General features: G+C 32.0%; 1 protein-coding gene across 1 annotated transcript in view; it reads right to left on the minus strand.

Annotated features, from left to right (window-relative positions):
• SEC63 (SEC63 homolog, protein translocation regulator) overlaps positions 1–13583 on the minus strand; it is a 69569-nt gene that overhangs the window by 36387 nt on the left and 19599 nt on the right. Inside the window, exons 2-4 of the mRNA XM_051997490.1 lie at positions 9856–9955; positions 6414–6528; positions 4494–4606 (exon numbers count right to left, since the gene is read on the minus strand). Coding sequence (XP_051853450.1) covers positions 4494–4606; positions 6414–6528; positions 9856–9955 — 328 coding nt within the window. The remainder of the gene's footprint in view (positions 1–4493; positions 4607–6413; positions 6529–9855; positions 9956–13583) is intronic.

The following is a 13583-nucleotide window of genomic DNA, read 5'->3' on the forward strand; positions in this document are numbered from 1 at the left end:
AAAGGGTTACGAACAGTTTGATAGTCTTTTGGGCATACTTTCAAATTGCTCTCCAGAATGGTTAGATCAGTTCACAACTCCACCAACAGTGTGTTAGTGTACCAGTTTTCTCATATTTCCTGCAACATTTATCATTTTCCTTTTCTGTCATATTAACCAATCTGATAGTATGAGGTCATACCTCAGATTTGCTTTAATGTGCATTTTTCTAATCAATAATGGTTTAGAGAATTTTTTCCTATGACTACAAAGAGCTTTAAAGTCTTTATCTGAATACTGCCTGTTCATATCCTTTGACCCTTTATCAAATGGGGATGATTTGTATTCTTATAAATTTGACTCAGTTTATATTATATATTTGAGAAATGAAGCCCATATCAAAAACATTTGCTATAAAAATTGGCCCCCAGCTTTCTGCTTTCCTTCTATTCTTGGTTACATTGATTTAGTTTTGTTTTTTAATGAATGTTAAATATATACATATATCTTTAAGTGTAACTGAGGAAAAGTAAAATACTAATTAAAAATAAAAAAAAAAACTTTGGAAATTGGCAGAAATTAGGCTTATATATTATATCTTAAATTACATCTTACTACATATTTCATATTAAATTCAAAACGACTGTGTGACCTGAAGATTAAAGAACATCCCATAAAAAAAAAATCAGAAGAAAAACATCAATCAATAAACATTTATTAAGTATATATTTCACATATTTTTCATAGCTATGGGCATAATCTCAATGAGTTTAGGAGGACAGAAAACTGGATCTCCTCATCTTGCCCAGAGTACAGTAGTCACTCAGAGGTCTGACCCCACTACTGATAAGCACAGAAGCTCTGATCAACAAAGAATATGAACAGATAATTTTCAGATGGAGAAATTGAAACTATTTCAAGTTATATGAAAAGGTGCTCTAAATCATTATTGATCAGAGAAATGCAAATTAAGATAACTACTACACACCTCTCAGATTGGCTAAGATGATGACAAATGTTGGAGGGGATTTGGGAAAATTGGGACACTGATACATTGTTGGTGGAATTGTGAATTGATCCAACAATTCTGGAGAGCAATTTGTAAGTATGCTCAAAAAGTTATCAAACTGTGCATACCCTTTCATCCAGCAGTGGTACTTCTGGGCTTATACCCCAAAGAGATACTAAAGAAGGGAAAGGGACCTGTATGTGCCAAAATGTTTGTAGCAGCCCTCTTTATAGTGGCAAGAAACTGGATACTGAGTGGATGCCCATCAGTTGGAGAATGGCTGAGTAAGTTACGGTATATGAATGTTATAGAATATTATTGTTCTTTGAGAAACGATCAGCAAGATGATTTCAGAGAGACCTGGAGAGACTTACATGAATTGATGCTCAGTGAAATGAGCAGAACAAGAGATCATTGTACACGGCAACAGCAAGATTATACAATGATTCTGAAGGACATGGCTCTTCTCAACAGTGAGATGATTCAGGCCAGTTCCAATGATCTTGTAATGATGAGAGCCATCTAAACCCAGAGAGAGGACAGTGGGAACTGAGTGTAGATCACAATATAGCATTTTCAATTCTTTTGTTGTTTGCTTGAATTTTATTTTCTTTCTCATTTTTTTTCTCTTTTGGATCTGATTTTTCTTGTGCAGCAAGATAACTGTATATATGCCTATATTGGATTTACATATATATTTACCATGTTCAACATATTTACTTGCCATCTCAGGGAGGGAGTGAGAGGAAAGGAAAGGGAAATTGGAACACAAAGTTTTGCAAGGGCAATGGTAAATATCATTGCATATATTTTTAAAATAAAAAGCTTCAATTAAAAATTTAAAAAAAAAAAAACCAGATCTGACCAGCTCCACTTGAACCTCAGTAAGTTTATCCATCCTTAAGCAACCCCTCCTTCTTAGGGCTGTACCATACTGAGGCTGGTCATACTTAGGGAAGACACCCTTTCAGCTTTAATTTACTACAGCTGAAAACTCCCAAATTCAAGATCCATCAAGCTCAATCCCCCAAAGAATAAAATTTATTTTCAAAAGGAAAAGATTGTAAAAATTTAAAGAAATATATAAATGTAAACATTATTAGACCAGAAGACTAAGAGAAGCATATTTATCAGCTTGAAGAATGAGTGAAATACAATGGTTCCTTGATATTCACTGAATAAAAACAAAATTGTCAAGATTTTGATATATATATAATATAGATAAACCCATACATTTATGTAGAAAAAGTATTTTAACTCTACCCTATATCCTAACCTTTTGTTTATAAGCATCTTTGTTATATACATCTAAACTATAGCAATAAAGAGGAAAACTGGCTTAACAACAGATTCTATGTATACAGCATTTTTCTAGTCACATACAACAATCACATATTCAACACCCTAACCATCAAAAGACTTAATTTTGATAGTTCCATACCTTTATTCTCTCGTACTATTGTAAAAAAAAAAAAAAAAGCTGGAAGAGCATGGTAATATAGCTGTCACATTTTCTATACCACCACTAAACATAACTGACTGGACTACTGTGCCAATAAGAAGCAAAGTATTGAAACACTATTATCTTGTTTTTGTACAAAAGACCTAATTAGACTAAGTTTGTCAACTGTGACTTGTCAATTATTTTCAACATCTAACTTCAGGCTATAAGTAAATTATTTCTCCATGTACCTTTACCCAGGAATATTTATCTGGGGCTTTAAGTAGATAATTGGGGGGAAGGAGAGAGGAAGAGAGAGAGGGGAGAAGAGATGAAAGATAAGAATATAGGAAATTTTTTATTTTGCTTTTAGGAGTAGGGAAAGAATTGGGAAGGAAGAAAAATAAAAACACCACCTTGCAGGCTTTTTTTTTTTTTAAATTACCTAAAAGTTCAAGACACTGTGACTGAATGGTAGCACTGGTAGGTGTGTTTTAAGAATACAGGACAAATTATCCCATTTTCTGAGCTATGCCATTCACAGTACAAAAAGGAATCTGCCAAGATTCATATTTATTATGTTATTTCCATCATAGCAATATTGGTCCTACTTCCTTGGGCAGGAACTATCAGCATATATAACATGTATTACCCAAACTCTCCTCAAAATGCAATTATTCTTTTCTCCAGGTCATAATTATTTAATAGATAAGTGAATATTGCTAGGAATAAGAAAGAAGATAAGCTTCTGGCAATTTTATCATGTTTCTCCAATCCTGACAGTTCCCATCAATCACTGAACTCACTTCAATAACAAAGAGAAATAGACTCTTTTGTCTTCAGAAAAAAATTGGAAAAAAAAAAGGGAAAAATAGAGCTCACAATATACAGAGACTATCTACTAATCCTCATCGCTATTATGTAACTATGAGATCAAAGTGGAACAGATGGGAGAAAGATCACTATAGGATAAGGTTTCTTAGCCTGGGTCTGTGAAATTAAAAAAAATATATATATATATAGTCTGATAACTGTATTTCTGCATAATTGGTTTCTTCTTATAATTCTAAGGATTTTATGTATTTAAAAACACTATTCTGTGAAGGAATGTAGAACATTTAGCAAACTGCCAAAGGAGTTCATGACAAAAAAAAGTTAAGAATTTCTGCAACATCCTACATATGAAATTATTCTATTGTATTAACAAATGTCTACAGGAACCATCTGTACAATTGGCACAATTGTACAAAATACAAATACAATTGGGGTTAAGTGATTTGCCCAGGGTCACACAGCCACTAAATGCCAAGTGTCTATAGTCATATTTGGAACTCAGGTTCTCCCAATTCTGGGGTCAGAGTGATCAATCAATCATCCACTATGCCAGCCAGCTGCCCCAACAAATACAATTTAATAAAATAGAGGAAAAGACAAACACACACACACACACACACACACACACACACAATACCTGTATTTTGGCAATATTACTTTAAGCAATGCAGGAAAAACAATTAGAAGTTTTAAAAGTCTTCTTTAAGGGAAAAACTGACAAATAGCCAAAAGAAAACCCTAAATATCCACATATAATAGCAGATAGAAAAGGAGTAAGTTGTCATGATGAGGACAACAAAGTATGAGAATAAAGAGAAAAGGTTCAACAGCAGATCAGATAGACTCTCTAAAAGAAGAAAAACAAAGAAATTGTATGTATCTTTACACACATATACATGTATATAGACACATATACATGTATATAGATTAAAAAAAAAATAATCCAGCATAATAGATTAGAAAGATAATGAACCAACAGAATAGAAGAGAAGAAAGGGAAAGAAAGGGGAATATGGAGATAAAAACCTAAAATTTCCAAAAAGGCTTGCTTAACATGTCATTTTACTTAAATCATTACTCAATAATTCATATGGCAAAAATACTTGTCAATATAAAGGTAATAACCAAAGAGGTACTTTTATTTTCCTATTTTAAGGAAAAAAATAAACTACTTTTACCACTACATTAAAATGTTTAGTACATATTAGAGAGTGTGAGTAAAATACTTACGCAGCATAGGCCTTTGCTATCCTCATGAACATAACTTCATCTCCTCCTTTATCTGGATGATATTTTAGTGATAATAAACGATACTGTTTCTTAATTTCTGCTACTGTGGCCCCCTAAAATAAAAAAAATATTAGTACTAAGTCAATGACACTGCACTAAATATACAATCCATCATATTACATAACCTAAAATGCAAACAACAATGAACTAAGAAAAAACATTATCATTATCACTTATTCACAGTTGACATTCTATAAAACAAAGTATTACACTCAGATTTAAACATCATGAAAATATTTGAGTAAATTAAAACTTTTAGCTAAAAGAGTCACCAAGTGAAATAGTTTAATTTTCAACATAAAGATCAGAAGACTTATCCAGTTTCATTTGTTGCCAAACCTTTAATCCATTTAATGTCTTGACTAATAATTACTACTAAAACTTTTCATTATACTTTTTTAGAGTATTAAAATGACCAAAAAGTTATCATGCTTATTTATGATTTTTTTCATTTAATAGCAATCAATTAATAAAACCTGAGCCATTTATTCTATATAATAGTATTGTATATACTACATAGCATGCAATCCAAACACTATTATATAAACATGCTTTGTAGGCTCAACCCATTCCACTCAACAGTTTTTCTATGTTGAGGGGCAGGGAAAGTGAGAGGAACTGGGAAGAAAGATGAAAGAAATTAAGTTCGGCCTGTGCCATTTATAGACTTTGAACAAGCCTCAATTTTAAGAAAGCTTTGTTTTCATCATCTGTAAGATAAGGCAACCCAAGTAGATCAAGTAGGAGGTCCCTTTCCATTCTAAAATGCTAAGTAGCATCTAAAAGAAATTTCCTAGTTATTTTTTTATTGGTTTTTTTTTTTTTTTAATTGGGGGGAGGGATTGCAAGGCAACTGGGGTTAAGTGACTTGTCCAGGGTCACATAGCTAGGAGGTGTTAAGTGTCTGAGGCTAGATTTGAATTTAGGTCCTTCTAACTTCAGGGCCAGTGCTCTATCCACTCTGCCAATGAGCTGTTTCCCGCCCACCCCCCCCCCCCACATTATTCATCAATCTGAAAATAGCACCTCACATCAAAGGGAGAGTGGGGAAGAACATCTCAGTAAATTTTAAGTTTTCCCCTATATTTGACACTATCAATTCTAAATCATCTTAGCTTTCATGCAACTTTGAAATTGTCCAACTATTTATTGCAAATTAATGTCGCTGAATCATGATGTTTTTCTTAAGACCTTGATCATACCATAGATGTCTTCCCACCATACTTCTACTTCTTAGCATCCCTAATTTCCAATAGACTCAGCTACAGCACCCCTTTCTATAAAAAGCCTTTCCTGATTCCTCTAGTTGTTAGTGCCTTCTCTCCCCTCAAAAAGGTAACTTCTATTTATTTTTATGTATTTTGAATAAACATATATACACATATATTCTCTCCCCCAATAAAATAGAAGCTTCCTGACAGCAGGAATAGTTTTATTTTTGTATCCCCAACACTCAGATTATAATAGGTGCTTAATAAATGCCTGGTGATTAATCTTTATTGCTCACTTTAGGTTTTCCTAACTCTAAATCTATGATTCCCAGATCTTAGATCTCAGAATCTTTGATTCCGATCATTTAAACAGCTTCACACAAGGGAAAAAAAAAAAAAAAAAAAAACCTTTTACTATTTAAGTTTTTTACCAGTTCACCAAGTTCTCAGCAACAGAATGATTAAACAAATATCAAAAATTAATCCTGATGAAAATATCCTGAAAAGAAAATTTAATACCAGAACTGAGAGTTGCATTTCTAAACTTTTATTTATTTGCCCACTATCTAATTTTTGTTAGGAGCTGGGCCTACACTAATTTTCATGGATTCATTAAATTAATGTGCATTACACAAAAAACACTACTTACAGGATCCAAATTTAAGACTTCATAAGGGTTGTATTCTTGATACTCTCTGTCTGTTTTGGAAACTTTGTATGCAAGGAATAAAAACAATGCCCACCCTGCAAGCAGAATTATTTTCCTGTTTGGGGGGAAAAAACGAGTATGATGTAAACAGATTTATATATTTTGATTTGTTTGAAAGTAACTGCAAGAAAAATAAACAGGATGATCAAAACAACAAACACAAAAATCTGATTCACTTCAACAAAAGTATGCTATTAACATTTAAACTCAGTGTCCACAATTATCTAATAATAATAATCCATTTACTAATTATGGGATCTTTTCATTGAAATAAAAACAAGGTGCACACTTGGGTTTGGTGGTTTGCACTGGAAACTCAAAAAATAACATGATAATTCCACATTGGATGTTGAGACAAGGAACTAATGGAATTCACTTTACGCTGCCTCCATGTTCTTTCTTAAAATATAGTTCACAAATTTTTTCTTTGAAATTTCCCACATTTGGCCCCTACTTTTAGGAATGTGGGAAAAGACAAACTAGGGACTACAATTTTTTTTTTTTTTAAATTTTGAAAGCTATTCCAGGATTAAAGAAACATAAAAGTTCACGATGGCTTTTTAACTATCTGAGTTAGTATCAGCAGCTGCCTTTTTTCTGAAGATAAATGGCTTTTAAACTTTACCTTCAAATAAAGTGAATCACAAACTGTTTAGTGTTCCCAGTAAAATAAATTATAGAGAAAATAACACTCAAGAGATTCAAAATATCATCAATTATCAACTTAAATATCAACAGGCAGCAGAACAGAAGAATAAAAATGATATAAACCATGTATTTTAAAGTCTAAATTTAAAATGCAGCCAGTAAAATGTTATAAACAACAATTTTAAACTATTCATTAAAAAGATTAATTCTACGTTTTGTTTTATATAAATGTATTTTAATATATAATACTAAAAATATATATGTAATGTAATATGTAAAATATTAAATATGTAAAATGTTAAAATATAATAGTTTAAATATATCTGAGGACTATTATAAAGTTAATCCTATACAAATAGTAAGAAAAACCACTTTTTGTGGAGTTTGATTTTTGTAATAGTAGTTATTTTTAACACAGGACTGTTTTGCAAACAGGGGAAAGCATTTTATAATTAAGAAATACATTTTTCTATCTTTTCACATATTTAAAAGAAAATCAAAATGTAATCACATCTACCCAAATTAAAATATCTGAAGGAACTAAAATGAGAATGTTGCATTTAAACATCTATTTACTGTAAAAGTCTTAGATGTCAAGCTGTAATGCTGCCCTCGTGATCTGATTATCACTATCACATTATTTCTTTGAAAGTGCTATTGCTAGTAGTAGTGTTAGAAATTTGTTTTACAAGACTTACTTAAATGTATTAATAATAGCATAAACAACGATGAGGAAAAAATTGCCTTTCTGCTTCCTTCACTGGCTCCTCTTCCTCTTTCATCTGCAAGGATCTATTCTAAATGCTCTTTTCTTTCTAACTTGTTATTCCAGTTTAAATCTCTATGAATACATTTCTAATCTAACCTTCAATCTATTATTTCTAACTGCTTCCCAGATATCTATACCTCAATGTGCTTTTCACATCAATTCAATCTATCCAAAAATAAACTCATCACTTTAAAATCCTTTCCCTTCAAGTACTACAACCCAAAGTTATCTGAATTTGTTTTCTCATTTGTACAATGGAGATAATTTCATGAAGTTTTTTTTGATACTCAAGTGAGATAATATATGTAAGGTATTTTGCAAAATTTAAAGTACTATGTCAGGTATTATTAAGCACCTACTGTTGTAAAAGTTGCTGTGCTAGGCAATGGAGATACAAAACTTACACATAAAACAGTCCTTGCCCACATGGAGTTTTTATTTTAATTGGGGTGGAGGACAAAACAAAGAGACATCTATAATATATGCCATTACATGACAAACACATTAGAACTACAAAATAAAAAGCTATGTGAAGTCCAAAAAAGTTTAGTTATTGACAAGAAGGATGAGGAATACTTAAAAGAGAAGGAAGAGAAGGATGGGTTTTAAAGGTTAGAGAGAAAATCAGCAAAAAAGAGAAAAGGTTATCTAGGCATAGGAACACCATGAGCAAAAAGTATGAACACAAGAGGGCTTCCCCTCCGAATGTTCCTACTTCCTATTAATAGCCCCACCAGTCTCCCAGGCATCCAGGGTAAAAATGTCAATTACCTTTGATTCCTCTCTCTCCTTTAAATCTTCATTCTAGTTACTAAATCCTTCAATCAATTTTCACCACCACCATGGTAGTTTAAATACTCTTTACTTCTTTCTAGAGCCATGATAAGATGCTTTGAGTTGATTTCCCTACATTAAGTCTGAGTCCCAGTCTCCCCATATATCACTATCTCACTAGATTTCCTAAAGCACAAAATCTTTCAACTTTCCCCTCTAAACTACCTTGCACAAAGCACCCAAAATAATATCTCTAAAGTATAGATATGATCATTTCACTCCCTTATTCTAGAAACTAAGGGCCTCTCCCTTTATCCTGAAGGAGCAATACATAGGCTTTCAAAGCCTCTCAGTGTTTATTCCCCAATTTACCTTTCTAGTTTTCTTATGTATCATTCCCCCTCACAGTCCAATCAAAATACCATTCCACTTTTCGTGCCTTGGATTCCCACAGTTGACAGTAATTCACTCCTTTCTCAATTCTACTTTTTTAAAACCCCTAGTTTCTTTCAAAGATCAGCTCAAATTTCACTTTCAGTATGAGGCTTCCCCTGATTCCCTTAATTGTCAATAAAATTACCTTGTAATTATTTTGCCTCCCTCTATGCTGTCTTCCCCAATTAGAAGGTAACTTTCTTGACAGCACAGACATCTTTGTATCCCCAGCACTTAGCACAGTCTAGCATACAGTAGACATTTGTTGAATATTTTGTTGATTGATATATCTACTATTTACTGCTAATAGTAAATTCTTAGCTTAACAAAGTTCTTTAAGGTCTGGGCCTAATCTATTTCTCTAACCTCCACCTCCCAATTTCTAATCAAACTGGACTATTTGATTTCCCCCCCAACACATCCTTTACTTACAGCCTCCTTTCCTTTGCTTAACTATTCTGCCTAAAATATCTTCCTCACAATTTCCACTTGGTTAAAATTCTACACTCTTTCTTTAAGGTACTACTCAATCCCATGAAAGCTTCCCTAATTGCCCCAAGGCAGAAACAAGCTAATCTTTCTCTAAACTTTCAGTTTTATATGAACCCTTCTTAGGTCACTTATCATTTTGTCTTTTATAATACTGACTTATAAACATACTTAATCTTGCAAGACCAGGAACTTAATTTTTTTCTCACCAATGCCTTGAACTTAGTAGGCAATCAAATTCTTTCTGAAAAAAGAATCAATACTTACTTTATTGTGGGAATTACATTTGGCTGGGGTTTTAATAACCGTAAACGATACCATAAACATCTTCCATATACTTTTCTGATATTTTTTAATCGCGTTTGTTCTGTCAAAAAGAAATTTTTAAAAAGAGACAATTAACCTTTTACTTCATAGCAAAGACAAAAGTAGTTACTGTGTTAACCTTTATACCATATTGGAATAAATACTGCTATTTAAATTATTTTTTTTAAATATCAGAACATAGTTTAAGATTTCAACTATTGTTAATCAAAATAAAGGTTATGTGAGAGATAAACTTGAATTGCATGAAAAATCATTCAAATTTTAAAAATTATTTTTCCTTTAAATCTAGAAACAGAAATAATTGTTCTAAATGGAATACTAGAGAAATAAATTTATCTAACATTGACCTCCAATCTCAAAAGTTTTTTAAGTTGTAAAGCCAATTATTTCCAAAAGAATAACTTATTTCTTCTTCAATTATGTGATAAGAAAGAATCAAAGATGTAAAGCATATCAAAGCAGAACTGAGATGTAACAAAAGATTTGGCAGAGGGGACTAGATGGCAGCAGTACTTTTGGATCTGGAGTCAGGGAGATGAGTTCAAATTCAGTCTTGCTTACATATCGTGTATACTGTGTATACGATGTATAAGCCTGTGTAAGCTACTTAATTTCTGTCTGTTTCATCACCTGTAAAATGGGGATAATAATGGCACCTATTTCTCAGGATTGTTTTGAGTATAATAAAAGACAATAATTGTAAATAATTCTACAAATCTTGAAGGACTGAATAAATGCTATTTTTAATATTACCACAAAGAAATCTGATGAATTGATAAAAAAGAAAAAAAGGAAGAGAGCTTATCAGGACTTCCTTATACTAAATACTATCAAAACATATTGAGCAATTTCTTCAAAGTTATCTACATATTTAGTGCTATTTTGGAACTTTAAAAAAAAAAAGGAAGCTCTTTGTAAAATTAGGATTAAATCTAATTAAGATTCACAAATCTGGATTATGTGTGTATGACACACACATATATAACTAATATTTCACTATATAATCTCACATGTGTTTATGTGTATACATATACATCACCAGCCAAACCACAAACAAGCCTTTAGTTTAAGATGAGAATTTTAATAGTGATACTGGAAAATTTGAAAAAGACACAATTTTAGTTCTCACTTAGAATCTGACTAAAGTAGACATGTCATGTACCATTTCATTAAACTCACTACTATTAAATAGTAAGGGGCATGAAAGTATAGTAGAAAGAGGATTGTATGTGAAGTAAGGAAACCTAGATTCAATTCCTGCCTCAGATGTATGTCCACACTACCTTGTCAATACTTCTAATACCTCAAAGGTATTTGTAAAGAAAATACTTTGCAAACAGTAAATTTAATATTAAACAAATGTAAGCTTATAACAAAATATACTTTTTTAAAAATCAGCAATATGATGAACTTGGATTTATAAGACTTCAGAGTTCAAATGCTGTCGTTTCCAGAGCCATTATGATCCTAAATAAAATACTCATTAAATCATGTAACTTTAAAGCCAGAGGAAGCTTTGAAATTGTTTAGTTCAGGGATTAACTTTTTTTTAAACTCATAGGGCATTTTGGCATTCTGGTGAAATCTATAAAACCCTTCATAATGATGTTTTTAAATATATAAAACACAAAATATTACAATTGAAACTAATTACGCTAAAATATAGTATTTTTTTTAAGTTCACAAACCCTACAATAAAGTTAAAAACCCAGGACTATAATTTGACCCTCTTATCTGGAAACCAGAGTCCATAAGGACTCATAATTTGCCCACAATCACATAGACAATAAGTGGGAAGAGTTACAATTTAAAATTTCATATTTTCTAATTTCAAATCCAGAATTCTGAGAAATTTTCACTGACTGTAAAGGAAACAATATATCAAAGCATTATAACTTAAAATTCAAGTCACCAAAAGTCATTCCATCAAGAAAATATAAATATGCTTCTTTTATTTGAAAATTTCTTCCAAAATATAACTAAATTTTTTCCCAAGAGATCTTTATGAACCAGGCAGTCTACCTTAAGCTAGTAGAACAAAAAATATTCACTATTAAGTGCCTATATTTCAAATTTAAAGATTGACCGCCCTTAAAGTGAGATTTAACCCTATTACAATTCAAAATTTCTCAGAGATGGGTTTTTAAAGAAGTAAACTGGACTAAAAATAAAGACCACCTTGATTCCATTCACTGGTAGTGCACAAAAGAAACAAAAATATCTCGCCATCTAAAGAAGGGGGTGGGGGGAAGAGGGTAAAATTTGGAACTCACAATGTTTTGCAAGGGTCAATGTGGAAAAATTCGCATGTTTTGAAAATAAAAAGCTTTGATTCAAAAAAGGATCAGGGGGAAAAAAACACAGATTTAAGACCAAGAGAAGGAACTTCAGTGTCATACAGTCCAACGTACTAACTTTAGTTGTACTATTAACTATGTAAATAAATGTCAATACCTATTTCAAATAATTCAACCTTAATGATAAATATTTAAGGACCTATTGTATTTTGGGCAATGTACACATTCAGAACACAAAAATAAAACAGATATATCTATTACTTTGTATTAAGTACCAAATGAGTGGTATAAACAATAAGTATAAGGGAGTTCAGAATAATATTCACTAAGAACTGGATCAAAGATTTCATTTGATAGTTAAAATTTCACTTGGGCCTTGAAGGAAGGATAAGACTTAAACTGTAAAATTGTTTCAATGGGTAGGAAAGTAAAAAAACAAATGTACAAGGAAGTAACCAAGTAGAAAGTAAGACAAAGTAGATGGCGGGGCTAGATCACATAGATCAAGCAATAGAGCAACATTTATTACAAGTCTACCGTGTGTCAAATACTATGCTAGGCACTAGGGATAAAGAGAAAAATTTGAAACAATTCACGTTCTCTGTTCCCGTTCTTAGAGAACTTATATTCTATTAGAAAAAATGAGTGCGGGGCAGCTAGGTGGCACAGTGGATAGGAGCAGCACCCCTGAAGTCAGGAAGACCTGAGTTCAAATCTGGTCTCAGACACTCAACACTTCCTAGCTGTGTGATCCTGGACAAGTCACTTAACCCCAATTGCCTCAGGGAAAAAAAATGAATGTTTATGTATCTCTAAGCATCTGCATACAAGATAAATTGGGGAAGGGAGCACACACTTGAAACTACAGAGATCTGTAAAGTCAAGTATTAGGTAGTCTTGAACTTAACTTTGAGGGAACTGGGGATTTTTTTTTTTTAAAGAGACAGGTGAGCAAATATAGTCATGACATGGAGTATGTTAGTCAGTACAGTGTCACAGAAACTAAAGATAATGCAAATAGAAATTAAGAAGTCTCGTTTGGCTGAAACATAGAATTCATGAAAAGGAGAGTACAAAACCAAGACTGGAAAGACAACCAATAGAGGAGTTTGTATTTCATCCGAAAAGTAACAGGTAACTGGACTTAAGACAGCTCTAAATTTCAGAGGTATATAGATTTTATATCTGGAAGGCTGTAGTGTATGCTAGAATATTCATGTAGGCTATTTTGTTATGATAGAAAGATAGTAATTTATACATTTATAGGCCTCATAAATTTCTATTTAAGTTAATCATTATTTAATTTTAATTTACCTACTAATTTGATATCCTAACATTTTGCTTCCAAAGAGAGGAAAGGGATAGGCAGAT

Source organism: Antechinus flavipes, chromosome 4, assembly GCF_016432865.1.
Source record: "Antechinus flavipes isolate AdamAnt ecotype Samford, QLD, Australia chromosome 4, AdamAnt_v2, whole genome shotgun sequence".
NCBI classification, from domain to species: Eukaryota; Metazoa; Chordata; class Mammalia; order Dasyuromorphia; family Dasyuridae; genus Antechinus; species Antechinus flavipes.